Source organism: Patagioenas fasciata, chromosome 5 (genome assembly GCF_037038585.1).
Source record: "Patagioenas fasciata isolate bPatFas1 chromosome 5, bPatFas1.hap1, whole genome shotgun sequence".
In the NCBI taxonomy this organism is placed as follows: Eukaryota; Metazoa; Chordata; class Aves; order Columbiformes; family Columbidae; genus Patagioenas; species Patagioenas fasciata.
Genome location: NC_092524.1, coordinates 60,428,431 through 60,441,453, shown reverse-complemented (window position 1 = coordinate 60,441,453; position 13,023 = coordinate 60,428,431). Strand labels below are relative to the sequence as shown.

General features: G+C 40.5%; 1 protein-coding gene across 13 annotated transcripts in view; it reads right to left on the bottom strand.

The window, feature by feature from the left end:
* Positions 1–3,410: 3,410 nt before the first annotated feature.
* The window catches only part of MARK3 (microtubule affinity regulating kinase 3), a 63,315-nt gene continuing 53,702 nt past the window's right edge, over positions 3,411–13,023 (bottom strand). For 5 of the 13 annotated variants that reach the window (XM_065838229.2, XM_065838231.2, XM_065838236.2 and 2 more), the window contains 3 exons: positions 11,274–11,300; positions 6,549–6,593; positions 3,411–4,373 (listed from right to left, as the gene is read on the bottom strand). In XM_065838229.2, coding sequence (XP_065694301.1) covers positions 4,028–4,373; positions 6,549–6,593; positions 11,274–11,300 — 418 coding nt within the window. In that variant the 3' untranslated portion in view covers positions 3,411–4,027. The remainder of the gene's footprint in view (positions 4,374–6,548; positions 6,594–11,273; positions 11,301–13,023) is intronic. The other 8 variants (XM_065838232.2, XM_065838238.2, XM_065838243.2 and 5 more) reach the window with 3 other exon arrangements.

The following is a 13,023-nucleotide window of genomic DNA, read 5'->3' as shown; positions in this document are numbered from 1 at the left end:
GGAGTAATGGTCAGTGGTGAAACCAAGCAAAGAACTCACTACCAGAGGGAAGAATTCCAGCCAAACGCGGAATTTTCACAACCACACTTCATCAGAATGTCAGAGCAGGGGCTTCACTGGCAGCACCAGTGCTCTGTAACAACGGGAACCTGTCTTTACAGGAAAGCTCCAGGCCTCTTCTATGAAAGCTTATAGAAATGAGATTGTATTGACAGTTGAAAATAGGGGAAATTGCAGATATACATGTTTAAATCTAAACATTAATCTACAGTGGGATCAGCTTTCCAAAGCTGTATTTAGTATTTCCTAAACATCTGCAATGTAAATTAGAAAACAAAAATTTTACATTAGCATGGCACCCCTAAATAACAGAAATAGCATCTACCACTGAGATTCTCTAAATATCTAACTCTTTAGGTTGCTAAGAAAAGCATGCTGGTGGATGGCGGACACAGGCACAGCAGCACAGCAGGCAACACCCAAACACCCCCCTTGAAATACAGAGACACTTGTGTCCCTGCCCCGGGAGGTTCCTGAGCCCCTCGGGGCCGAAACCAACATCCCCAAGTGGGATTTATCTGGGAGCGGTTGTGTATGTGCTGTAAATCCAGAGCCGGACTTAACAGAAAATGGTTCTCTGTGTTGGCTGCGATCCTAATTAAATTGCAATCCACAACAAGGCGTAGGACACAGCAGCTGTGGGAAAGGCTGATTAAAAGTCTTTACACATTATCCCAACAGGCCCATGTGGATCTGAGCTTTTAATTGAATTGGAGAGATCTGCCACAATCTTTCCGTAAGGCTACAAGGACTCCTGAGCCTCTAACTTCATTTCTTTAACACGTGGATACTCACTTCAGATTTTTTTTTCATAATCTTTCTTGACAAAAAATGCTGCAATTAAAAAAAAAAATACAGTATCGCACTGTATTTGATCTTGAAATTTCACCCTAATACAAGAGAAAAAGGCGAACCTTGCCCAAATCTGCACTGAAAGTCTTTGAACCCACTAAGATTGGACCAGATGCTGTAGCTTGAATAGAAGTAGTAAGCAAAACACTTAGAGCAGTGGGACAAGCTGTTCTAACCTACCTCCCTCAGCTCCTCAATATGGTTGAGGATCTTACACCTTGTAAAGAGGTCAAATAGACCGAAGTGTTTTAGAAAGCCCATGTACAGGGAAGGTTTGCAGGAAAAAAAGTTCATCGGAGCTTGTTTGCTCCTGCTCAGTGTTCAGATTTTTTTGTAATGTATGCACCTTCCAGCACATTTATTTAAAGCAGTCAACCCCTCGCAACCAAACCTTAAGACATTTTTCTCTGTCAGACGCAGCAATCGAGAGACATCTCCAGAGCCGCATGACGGGGTTTGAGCCAAGCACACACTTAGCTACAAGCCCATTACAACCCCCTCAACACACCACTCGGACCACACGTTCCAGGACACCAGTCACACCGTTAAACACCTTTTGGTTGCTGGACATGCATCTTGGAACGGCCAGGCCTGCTGCTACCACACACTGACCTCTGATTATTTTTAAAGCTTGTGTCTTAGGGAGAGAAAAAACCCAGCTGTAGTTCTGCAGAGTCGCACCAGCAGTGGTGCTGATAAACCTACACAGATCCACAAGGGATACGAACAAATAAAAGCTTGGGAAGAAGTTCATCTTTGGTTTGGAGACCTGAAGAAAAGAGTTTTTTCCTCTCCAGGCAGCTCCTAGAGGCTTGAACAGCACGTGTGCAGTCTGCTACAGAAACAAGGGTATATTCTTGCAACTTCGTAATTCTACAAGGCATTTGGGAAGGAAGCTGTTGAAAATCTGTCTCCAATTATAATAATTAATTTTTTAATACCTCAAATACAGATTTACTCTGAAAAGAACCTTTTGAGAACACTTTAAGAAAAATATTTAAGTACAAACTTTAAATATCCAAAGTATGATACTGGTGTACTTTCTAGGAACAATTACATACTTAAGAGGTGAAGTAGGAAGAGAGTATTTCAGAAAACATTTAATATGAAACCTTTTGGAACTTCCATCAAATACAGATTTACACCATTTCTCAGAACACTTTTTCAGTTTAGACCACAAAGTGCACCGCCAGGTGAAAAAAATATACATTTGGAGGAGTGCTTACAATGTAGGGAGTGAAAGGATAGGTGACCATTCACCTGAGAAAGTACAATGACTGCCCTGAAATGTCTTATTGCTATTACAGAATGGAGTTTTCATGGGAAAAAAATATACTGAGCAGCACAGGCGTGGGCAGAGCACTGAAAGCCAATTGAACTCCAGCAGCATCTGGAGCTCCCAAGCCATGGCGTGATACAGAATATACAGAGAATAAAATGCAAATTCAGGAATATTTATTATATTTAACAACTATGATTACCCTTCAAACTAGCATAATCAATACCAATGCTCAGGGAAAGAGAGGGGAAGTCTGCTGCCTTCACAGACCACAGATCACAAGAACTAACTTGCAAAATATTAAGGATTTTGTATTTTCACCTCAGGTCAAATCTGGCCTGTGTACTATGAATAATTGGTAGCTCGCTGCAAATTTAAAATGCAAATTTAGGCTCCAGTTTAAAGCACATGCTTAAGTGCTTCACTGAAATATAACTATAAAATATTAATACAAAAAGTTGATAACGCAGGTTATTACCTACAGAAGTCCTTGATGAGATAAACTGACTATCAGTAGGAAACAACGCATGAAGAAAACCCTTCATTCTAGTTTGCAAAATCAAATTCGGCTCACCACAGCGGTGGTTAGAAAGTGGGGACCGCCCCGGAGCAGCACGTGTCCTACAGAAAGCTCGCTGGCCATCAGAGTCCCCAAGGGCAGGTTCCCCACCGCGGTCAGAAGAGCAGCAGCGGGTTCCCCCGCAGCAACGCCGGGGCCGAGGGGAGGTGAGAGCTGCAAGGGCGAGTTCTACCTGCTGCTGCCTACGGCTGCACTTCAGCGAGTCGAACGTTACAACAGAGATCAGGAGCCAATTTGATTCCCACTTTTGGGTCTCCACGCGTGCAGCAACACCCCCGAGCGGCGCCAGCTCGGACATGGCGACCGGCAGCAAAATACAGCCATTATTTGTGAGTCCTTTTGTGCCTTGTGTCGGTCTGACCTAGCCTAAGGCGCAGAACTTGGTCTGAAAGAAAAAGTCACTAGAAAGCGTTTGGCGCATCCTTTTGGACAGGCCCGTTCTGCAGTGGAACGAAGGGAAAGCGTTCTCAGCCACAATCAATACCCATAAGCCAAAAGGACAAAGAGAGAACTTCAGCAGTTCAGCAGAAGCGGAAGAATGGAAGCATTTACCCAAGTTTTAATGCACAAATCAACTACATTTTAAAAATTTGATTCAGACTTAAATAATAAATAGGTGGGTAAAATATAATGCAAGACTTACTCAGTAAAAGTGAATTTTTAATAATCTCATGAGATCTACTTAGAAAACAGGACTAATAATGTTCACAACCGTAAATCCAAACCCTTCACACACTTTTTGTTTTCTTAACACAGCAGTGAACTGTAAACCTGCATTTACTGGTTATCACTTCAGTTATTTTAAATATTAACTCAAGTGTTTCCTCCTTGGCCATTTCAATTTTTAGCACCAAAATTAGCCCAAAAAGAGGTACTGGTACAGCTCGATGTTGTAAATGAATTGTTTACATATAATACTTTATATATTATACACACATACTGTACATTCACACGTCCACACAAACAGGAGGCATATTTAAATGAAGATATTCTGTGTTTCAATTTGTTGTCAAAGACTTAGAAGCAATGGAAATAAAGCAGAAGGGGTAATATTTTACATAGTAGGCAACTTTAATGCTGTAGTGCACTTATAAAAAAGTCCAACTCTCCCGCCCAGCTCAGCAGCTTTTTTTTTTAATATCACTATTCAGAAGGATGCAGAAGTTATTGCCTAAATGTTATTCTATACATTTCCATCGGAATTCTCAAAAACACTTGAAATTGCTAACTAATTTACAACTTAACTATTTTTCTTGTTACAGCTTTAACTCATTGGCAATTTTGGAAGCAATGTTTTTAAAAGCTATGGATGTTCCCGATATCCGTTTAAAGCGAACTCCATTCAGGGACAGTCTTGGCAGTTTACACACCTCCATCTCCCACTGTACAAGGTTTTCCGCGTGCCCATCTCCATGGACACAGAAAAGCAAGAAACGCTCTCTTTGTTCATAGTCACAATTATTGGCATCCAGGACCTTCCGTATTTCCCTCATCATGTCATTGGGATCCATCGAGCTGGTGGTTTTCATGCTCCAGGTAAAACGCAGCGAGCGAGGTTTGGCTTCCTTGTTCTCGTCCTTCTGATCCACAGCTACATTGCGGCTGAAAAACAGGAATTCACGAGTCAGCAGGGCCAGCTACCTGCTCCGTGCCTCGTGTTAGTGAAGCAAACTGACACTCAACGCGCACTACGGGCATCAGAGCAGCGTCTAGAGGCCCCGGCCGCGAGCAAGGCCCCTGTCCTCGCCACTGTACGAACACACGGTCAAGGTAAAGCATTAGCTGCTGGGGCCGAAACAAAGGCGAGGTGGCACAACGGGTGACACGACTGGAGGTCACTGCAGTAAGGAGCGTGAGGGAAACAACCTTGCGGAGGCAGAACAACATGCATCACCTACGACTTGGTTTTAAGGCAGGTTCTGCTCAAACTCCTACTCTGGGGCCATGTGGACGGCTCAAACGCCAGCTGGGCGCTAGAAGTTTCTGGAACGTTCAAACAGCGGCAGCTTGTGACAAAAGGGCATTCGGCCTGGGCAGTGGGAGTGCCAGACCATGGGAGGCACCCACTCCTACGCAACGGGGACGAGCCCATGCAGAAAGATCCTGGGGGCTCCTCTGCACCTTCTCCAGCGCAGCAGGAGGGACACCAAGCCCTGGGAGGGCCCATGGCAAGCCCAGGAGATGCCAGCAGGAGGGAAGAGACCAAGCCAGGGGACCCTGCTAGGGGTCACCCACCATCTGCCCCACGGCCAAGCTGCGGGCTGGCTTGGTGTCACTGGGGCCATCCTGCACTGCGGGGGTTTGAGATGGTCACTGGAGACCCACCATGCTGTGGGCTACTGGGGTGACCTGCAGCAGGGGGCAAATGCTGTCTCGGAGTTGGTCAGTAATTTAATACCGACTGATAAAGCAATGGAATCTTTCACTGCTACAAGCTATGCAAGTAAGGGCCTTTGAGGCTGAAATACAGGAAAGTGTTGGCAGTTGCTGTAAGACACCTCACCAACATTGTTAGTAAAAACAGCAAATAAGAGGGTTGCCATTCCTGTCACAGTTTTCGAGATAAAGCACAAAATATTGAGGCCGCAACTTTTTTTTTTTTTAATAAAAAAAGCTTTTCCTTTGGTATGTATAAACACGGTTATATAGGACAATGAAAAGAAACGTTCCAGAAATTTCTAGTTTGCAATGATTCCTCTACTTCAAGTAACATCAGTGGTCACTCTGCTGAAGGAACTACAATTCGGACCTTTGAGGGAAAAGAAATGTGACAGATTTGCTTTAGGAATCTTTGCACGCTGTCAGTTGCCTCTTCAAATATACTCGTCCTCAGTACAAGAGACTTAAGTATATTGACGGTCATGCTTAAATATTTTCAGAAAATAACCAACCTAACTGACCCCAAACCACACAGTTTAGGTCTCATGTTGGACTTCCATTTACAATATTAAGTCAAGCTGCTCTTTAAAATGGTTGGTAATGAATTTCTGGTTACACAATGGTTTCTTTCTACCACCATTAAGTAGGTAATTATGAAAAAGTTAAATAAAAAGTGATAGCAGGGTCAAAACTAAATAAATATCTCTCTCAAATATAACCTATTTCATAATTTTACATTCTATTAGAGAGACTTCCAGTAACTGAAAGAGCCAAAGGATTATGCTGTCAAATCCTGCTATGTGATTTGCCAGATGTTACAAAATTCAGTGAGCAAATTAGAGACTACTTTGTTTTAACTTTAAGGTTTAAATGTAATAAGGCTGCAAGGGGGCAGGGGGAACAGCAAATTTATTCAGTGCTTATTTTATTTTTGAAAGCTTCTTCTACTTGAAAACAGTTGGCAGAATCAGCACAAGTTTGATAATTTCTACTATTTTTTAATATGCAGATTTTGCAAGAAAAGTATAATATGAAAAATACACTTAAGCTATCTGTGATTTTGGAGATGAGAAATATCTTATCACCCTTCATTGGTTATCCCACACGTTTGCAGCCTCACTAGAGACCACTTACCTACACACAAGACAACACCAATTTGTAACAACTAAAATACAAAAAAAAACCACACAAGGGAAAAGGCAACAGGAAAGATGAAAGTTTAGAATCAATTCAGTCAGTGCTTTAATAGCTCTTTTGCAGACAGAAATGCTTCTTTGTTTAGCTTCAAAGCCTTACATGAAACAAAAGCTGCTGCCTGAAGCCACTGTGCCACATAATCAAGGGGAGAAAGGTTCAAACTCACCTAAGTAACATTTTAAACAAGAATTTGACCCTCACCTTGAGCCCTCAAATCTCCCGTTCCTCTCATATTCAGTCGGGAGCCTCATTGAAAAGAATGCAGAAGCAAAAGGAAGTGGGAAAGAGAAGACAAATCTTACACTACAACATACAATATCTGAGTAGCTGCTAAAAGATACTGCAATCATACCAAAGGTGTGTTAAAATACAAAGCAACAAAGATGTAAAGAACTTTGTAGGTTAAACCAATTTCAGAATGTAACATATCGTCAAAACAAATGGAAGCCTATAAAGTACCCTTTTCAAAAAGACCATAACGATTTTTTACAATGTACCTTTTTATATCTATAACACTGTAGAACTCATTGAACAAAGTTGGAAGTTCTAAATGCAAAAAAAACGTTAGAAGCATATTGAAGTTACTGTATTATTTGTAGGTACCTCTTAAATGAGATACGACTCTAAATTATTTTAAGCTAATGATATGTAAAAGTTTTATCTGTAAATACAACATAGATTTGAAAAAGTACCCTATTTACAGACAAGTCCGGTCACCCTGTGTGTCTGCATGCATGTCGGATGTCAGGTATCAGGTGTTTAAACACTACCAAATACCTTAACACAAAAGAACAAGACGCATCTACATTTTAACAAAAGTTTAGAGGCAAATCCAAGATTTCTCAAGCTGTGGAAACTCCATCCTATTAATTCCCACACTGATGCATCTTCCCACACCCCAGAGTAAGCTTAGGCTTTCTGTCTTCTTGCATTGCTTTGAGCTACACTGCTGATCACTACCATTTTTACAAGCACAGTATCAAGCAGAATTAAGGGGAAAAATCACCTTCCCATTATTGCAGTACCACAGTTTAACATCTCAGTATCAATTCTGCTTGCAGGGAAAAACCTTTATAGGGCTCTTATCAAGCCTATTCTAACACATGGCTTCACTGAAAACATAAATTATTAAAGCATTTTGGTTGACAGGTGTCTAGGGATAGGAATGTACGACAGCAAGCTTATTTTTTGATGCACAGTGGTATTTCTGTCAGGGTGTGTGGGGTGTTTCAAGGCTTAATTTCCTCTTTTCCTTCCTTTGGAGGGTTGCAGTGAGGGAACAAGGCTGGAAGGACAGCTCTGTGCAGGCCCTGTCCCACAGATCAGATGCTGCGCCGGTGCTGCGTGGGACAGGGCTGCAGCACTCGCTGTAAGGACACGGAGCTGCTCCTCGCTCAAAATTCACCTTCCTACCGTGATAGAAACCCAGTTAAGAAAGTCGCAAGTCCCTCAGCTGCGAGCTGATGGTTACAACCACGTCCCATCAGAGCCCCATGCAGGACGGGGTCTCTGCTGGGAAATGCTCACCACTGACTAATAAATGACCGTCAGGAGCAAAAAGGATGAGGAAGATCATGAGAAAACAACTGACAAGCCCTCAACTAATTCTAGTGCTTCAGTGTGGGGTTTTAAGGGTAGTTATTTCCATGAGATCTCGTGCTACTTATGTATGGTGGATATAGGAGGTGGAAAAGATTTTTAAGGTCTGTATATACAGCCCACGAACCTGTTTTTTACGACTACTCTGCAGGACTGAGAAAGGGGTAGGTGGGAAGGGAAAAACCATCACATGTACCAGCTGAACAAATCCACACCTTTCAGATGGTCTGAAAAGGCTCGTTTTACTGGGCAGAGCAAGCAACGACTTTGAAGACGCTGTTCAACTGAAAAACTGAGAGTACTTGAACAATGAAGAACCTACTATGTTCCTCCAAAGTCAAAGACCACAACTTTGTTAACAGCTGCAAGCATTTACGGATTTTTTCCTTTTTTTTTTTAAACTTGTCAAAGGTTGTAGAAAACAGGAGCATAACCAGTGTGGCCAGCAGTGAATACTCTCACTGTTACTGGAATCTGCCCAGAAAAGTCAGGGAGGATTTTTCCCTGATGATGTCCTCAGACCCTTTTTAGGTTGAAATTAGGCCGAACTGTTCAGTTTGTAAACCACTGTACTCTGAATCTAAGGAAGGTAATTATTTACAAAATACCTGCCATTTTGAAATAACAAACACTCTTTCATGGAAGCCTCACAGAAAATCCTTACTTTGTTCAGTGCATCAGAGGTGCATCCATTTAGCATGAGGAACTGTTTGGAGACAGGGATCCTCAAACATGACCTGCCACGCCGAGCTCTGGAGAGCTGGGCCGGTCTCTCTGATGCTCCTCTCGTCACGCAGGACACAGTTATGGTCCCGTTCCCCAGCACTGGGGCTTTGGGACCAGGCACTCACTCTCCTGCCAGTATTGTTGTGGTGGGTTTGCAAGTCAGATGCAGCCCGGAGGCCTCCTCACTGCCGACACGAGCGTCACTTCTGCAGGAACCACAAATCGCTTCTTTATGCTCCAAATTTTCCGCTTTTGCTTGCAGTTTTACATAAATTCGTTTTATGGACCAAGACGCTCCTTGGTCTTTTGAATGGCACAAATATATAGGAAAGTTATGTTCTCATTTGTCATGCAATGCCTATGCACTATCTCCTTTATGGTTTGTGAAAGGCTTTCAAAAATAGGAATGTTTCCATACATCTGTCCTGAGTTATGCTGTGTTTTTTGTTCTTTACATCTTTGTACGCTCTGTGTTAAATATCCAAGTAAACACAGAGAAAACTGTCTAGAAAGATACGGAAAAGCAGCAAAAAGTGCAAGACGCTAAAACGGAGAAAAGGTGCTGCAATAAAATCCAGAACATAGAAAGTGATTTTTGCTGTCAGAAAAAAAAGTTAGACTTCCACGATACGCAGATTGGCAAGGACAGTGCATGGTACAAGATTTTATATATGTGTGTGTGTGTGTGTATATATATATCTATACTCAGACATATATATACATATACACACACACACACATATATATATTATGCTTCTGTGTACTGAGCACAATATTAGAACCCAGTACCTTAAAAAAGGAGTGACTGATTATCTACTTTTGCTCAGCTCCCTAGAATACTGTTGCAGTACTGTATATATGCACTATTGGGTTGCAGTAGTGCTTTCACTATAAAAGACACTGAGCTTAGGTAAGATTCATAGCATATAAAGCAAGAAGAAATTGCCAAAATCCCCAATGTTTTCAATTTGATTTTGTACCTACATACAGACCAGGTATGAAGGGACAGCATGTGCACTTAAAACAGAATTTTAAAAGCACAGTCTAGTCCTGTGCAGGTGGTATAAGACTGCAAATCTCTTATTCGAAAGACAGATCCATCGAAGCTGTAGCAGCTAATTCCACAATAGCCTAAGATTCCTGGCCTCAAGTCAAAAGAAAATTGAAAAAATGATTTAAAAATTATGCTTCCATCTTTCTTCAGAGCAGCAGCGTAACAAACGTATATGCATCCAGCTGTGGATGTTGCACAGATCAAAATCCTTTGTTTTAAAAGCAACATGATTACAGGGAGACAATAGCTCCCTACCACACCCCACAGCTCACGATGCACAATGGGTTAAAACGATTGCTGCTGCCCAGTGACACCCACACGCTGTGTTGGATGGTCTCTTTCCTCAATGAGCAGTTTGGTGCGTGCTCCTTTTCTCCAGCTGGCTGTGACAACGCCAGCCAACCCAACCAGCACCAGTTCTGAACTTCGCCATGTTTGGAAGAGCTCTAATTATCACATGTACATGGAATTTACTCATTTCAGTGGGTGAGGTAGCTTCAGATTCAGACTGTAGAGAACAACCCCAAATTTAGGCAGAAATTTACATATCTCAGGTCCCCCTAATTGAAGTATTTTCTTCAGCTGGTCTGACAAACTTCAAATTACTGTCACATGCACAGCCTTGTGTTTGGAAAGTTAAGACATATCTGGTTTTTTGCCCCGTCTCCTCATTTTTTATCAATAGCTGGAAACAGAAAATACAACTCTTTAAAAAGCTTCAAGATATGAAACAACTAAACAGAGTATTACAAAATTCTACTAGAAAATTTACCTGTGGATCAAAATTGTATAACCAACTTTTGTGAATCCTAATGGATTTACAAGATGTATAATATAGCAGCTTGATTTGTTCCTGAATTTTAAAACTGAATTCAATCTTTGGGCTTGAAATGTGAATCAGACTCCTGAGTTTTTCCCTTTTCTTAACCAATTCACATAGATGTTATACTTTGCATTTACAACTAAAGTGCTGTATTTGTAGTTGAACTGCAACCCACTTCAGCAAATGCATCCCATTTTAAAATACACAGCCACTGCATCTTCATTCAGTCATCCATATAAAATTGTTAGATTCACAACTGTGTTGAGTTTGCTATCGATTGAATCAACTGCAGACAACTGTTCAAACTGATTTTTTAAGTAAAATATCATAAAACAGAGATAAAGAATGTAAATTTAGCATCACTTACCTTCATTTGCTCGTAACCTTATGTTTTGTTTATACTTTCATCATTGTTATCAAACACCTCATTCTTCAAACATAAGCATGCTAAGTGTATTAGTACAGAGAACAGAATTACTTTGGTACTACCAACTCTATCAAAGAAAGAAGAATTCACAAGGCATGCTTAGCATCTTGTTATACAGGTGCCACAGATTCTTAAGTATCATCATGAGTTAATGGATTTATTCTATGCTTTCCTCTCAAGAAAAGAAAGTATTTAGTTCTCAGCAGAAAGTTTAGTTTTCAGAAAAATCAAGGCTAGAAAGCCAAATCTTTTGTTAATTGCAGGAGCCACTTTTTTTTAAATATAAATAAATCCTACCTTTTGATAAACCTGAATGACATGTTTCTAAAAGAAATTAAGCCAAAATAATAATTAACAAAAAGTTTTGTACAAAATAAATTTAAAAAGCCATTTAGACTGAAACATGCAAAAAGTTCTCCTTTAAAATGCACAATGAAATTACACTTCAATACATTCTGAGATTAGGCAGATGATTTAGGGTCGGAAGAGTCAAACTCTTAGCACTGCTACTTCCAAACTCAATTATTCTGGGAAATATGCCACCAGTAGTTTTTATGAATTAAAATACACACTGATGTCAAAACACTTGAAAAATCAGTCTGCAAGGTCACATAAAAACATGTTTGGATTTTCTTAATGTATTTGAAATAGCAAAAAATCAGTAACTCTACTATAAATAGATCTTTAGTATCTCTAGAGTTAGGTTTCTTCCTTCATAATATTACGTCAGTCGCGTTGTGCCAAAAACTGCCTTAAATATTTAGTTAATTTCATGGCAGAAGCTGTAAAATTGCCTACACCAGAATACAAGTAGTTCATAATCAAAAGGATTCTGATTCCCATAGAGAATGGTAAAATAAATTAACAGTTGTTCTTTCTAAATTTATTTAAAGAGAAGAAACACAACTGTGTCCTTTGATGGCATTAGTCACCTCCTTAGTAACTCGTACAGCACCCAGTGTAACAGAGCCCCAGCTTAAGAGCTCCTCCAAGTGCAACCTTCACCGTCTGTAACAGTGCTATTGTGTCACAGCTGCATGTGATTTAATCAAGTCCAGATGGAATTTAAACTACTGTCAAAAGTAGTGGGGAAAAACTTCTCCAAGAAAACCACACTGCACTGCAAAAGCTGAAACTCAGAGGTAATGAGACAAGTTTGAATGCTGCCTAAACAACTGAGTGAAAAGTATGCATGTTCACAGTTTGAGCATCCACATTTGGAAAGTCACATGGAAAATTAAGTAAGGATATTGCAAACAAAAGTACAGAAAGAAAGATGTGCCAAAAGGATGTGTCTGAGTAGACTTCACTTGACAAAAAGCAGATGACTTAATTCTTAAAAAAAAAATTAAAAAATCAATCTTCTATCTCTCTCAACAGAAAAAGAACAACAACAACAAAAGTATTTCATAAAGCACAGTATTTCCCAGGAAGTGTTAGCTGACAGAGAGCTGAGCAGGGTAAAACATTTACCAAAGGCTAAGCTGTCACATTTTCATTTTTCACAGAACCAACTTCTAGATTTTAAAAGAAATTCGCTCTCTAAATTGAAATCAGGCAGTTGTGAAAACCTAGAGTTTGGTTTAGCATTATTTTGTAGGAAGGGGATACTCTGATGCTGAGAGGGAGGCCTGTACAGTCACAGAACAGACAGGAAGGAAATTGGCTTGTGCTGATGTGATATAAGCCTAAAACAAAAGCCAGCAAGCCAAGATCAGAATGATATATTTTAAAAAATTTCACGTGATGAGGAGGGTAATAAAGTATGGAGATTATCTTAGGGCAAAGATAAACAAACCCTCACTTCTGCAAACACAAGCTGTGGATATCGCAGTGGTCTGAAGCGTGTGGTATGTGAACTGACAGGTTTGAAATATAGAAGGCAAACAGGTGTTTTTCAATCTTATGTTTGTAGGAACTAACTTAAATCATACATGAATTTGGAACTAGAAGTCCAATTGGAAAAAAACTGTTAGTGCAGGAACAACACCTGCTTAAACTAGGCTTTTGCTAGACCAACATACCTTCACACCAAAACCAGAATCCA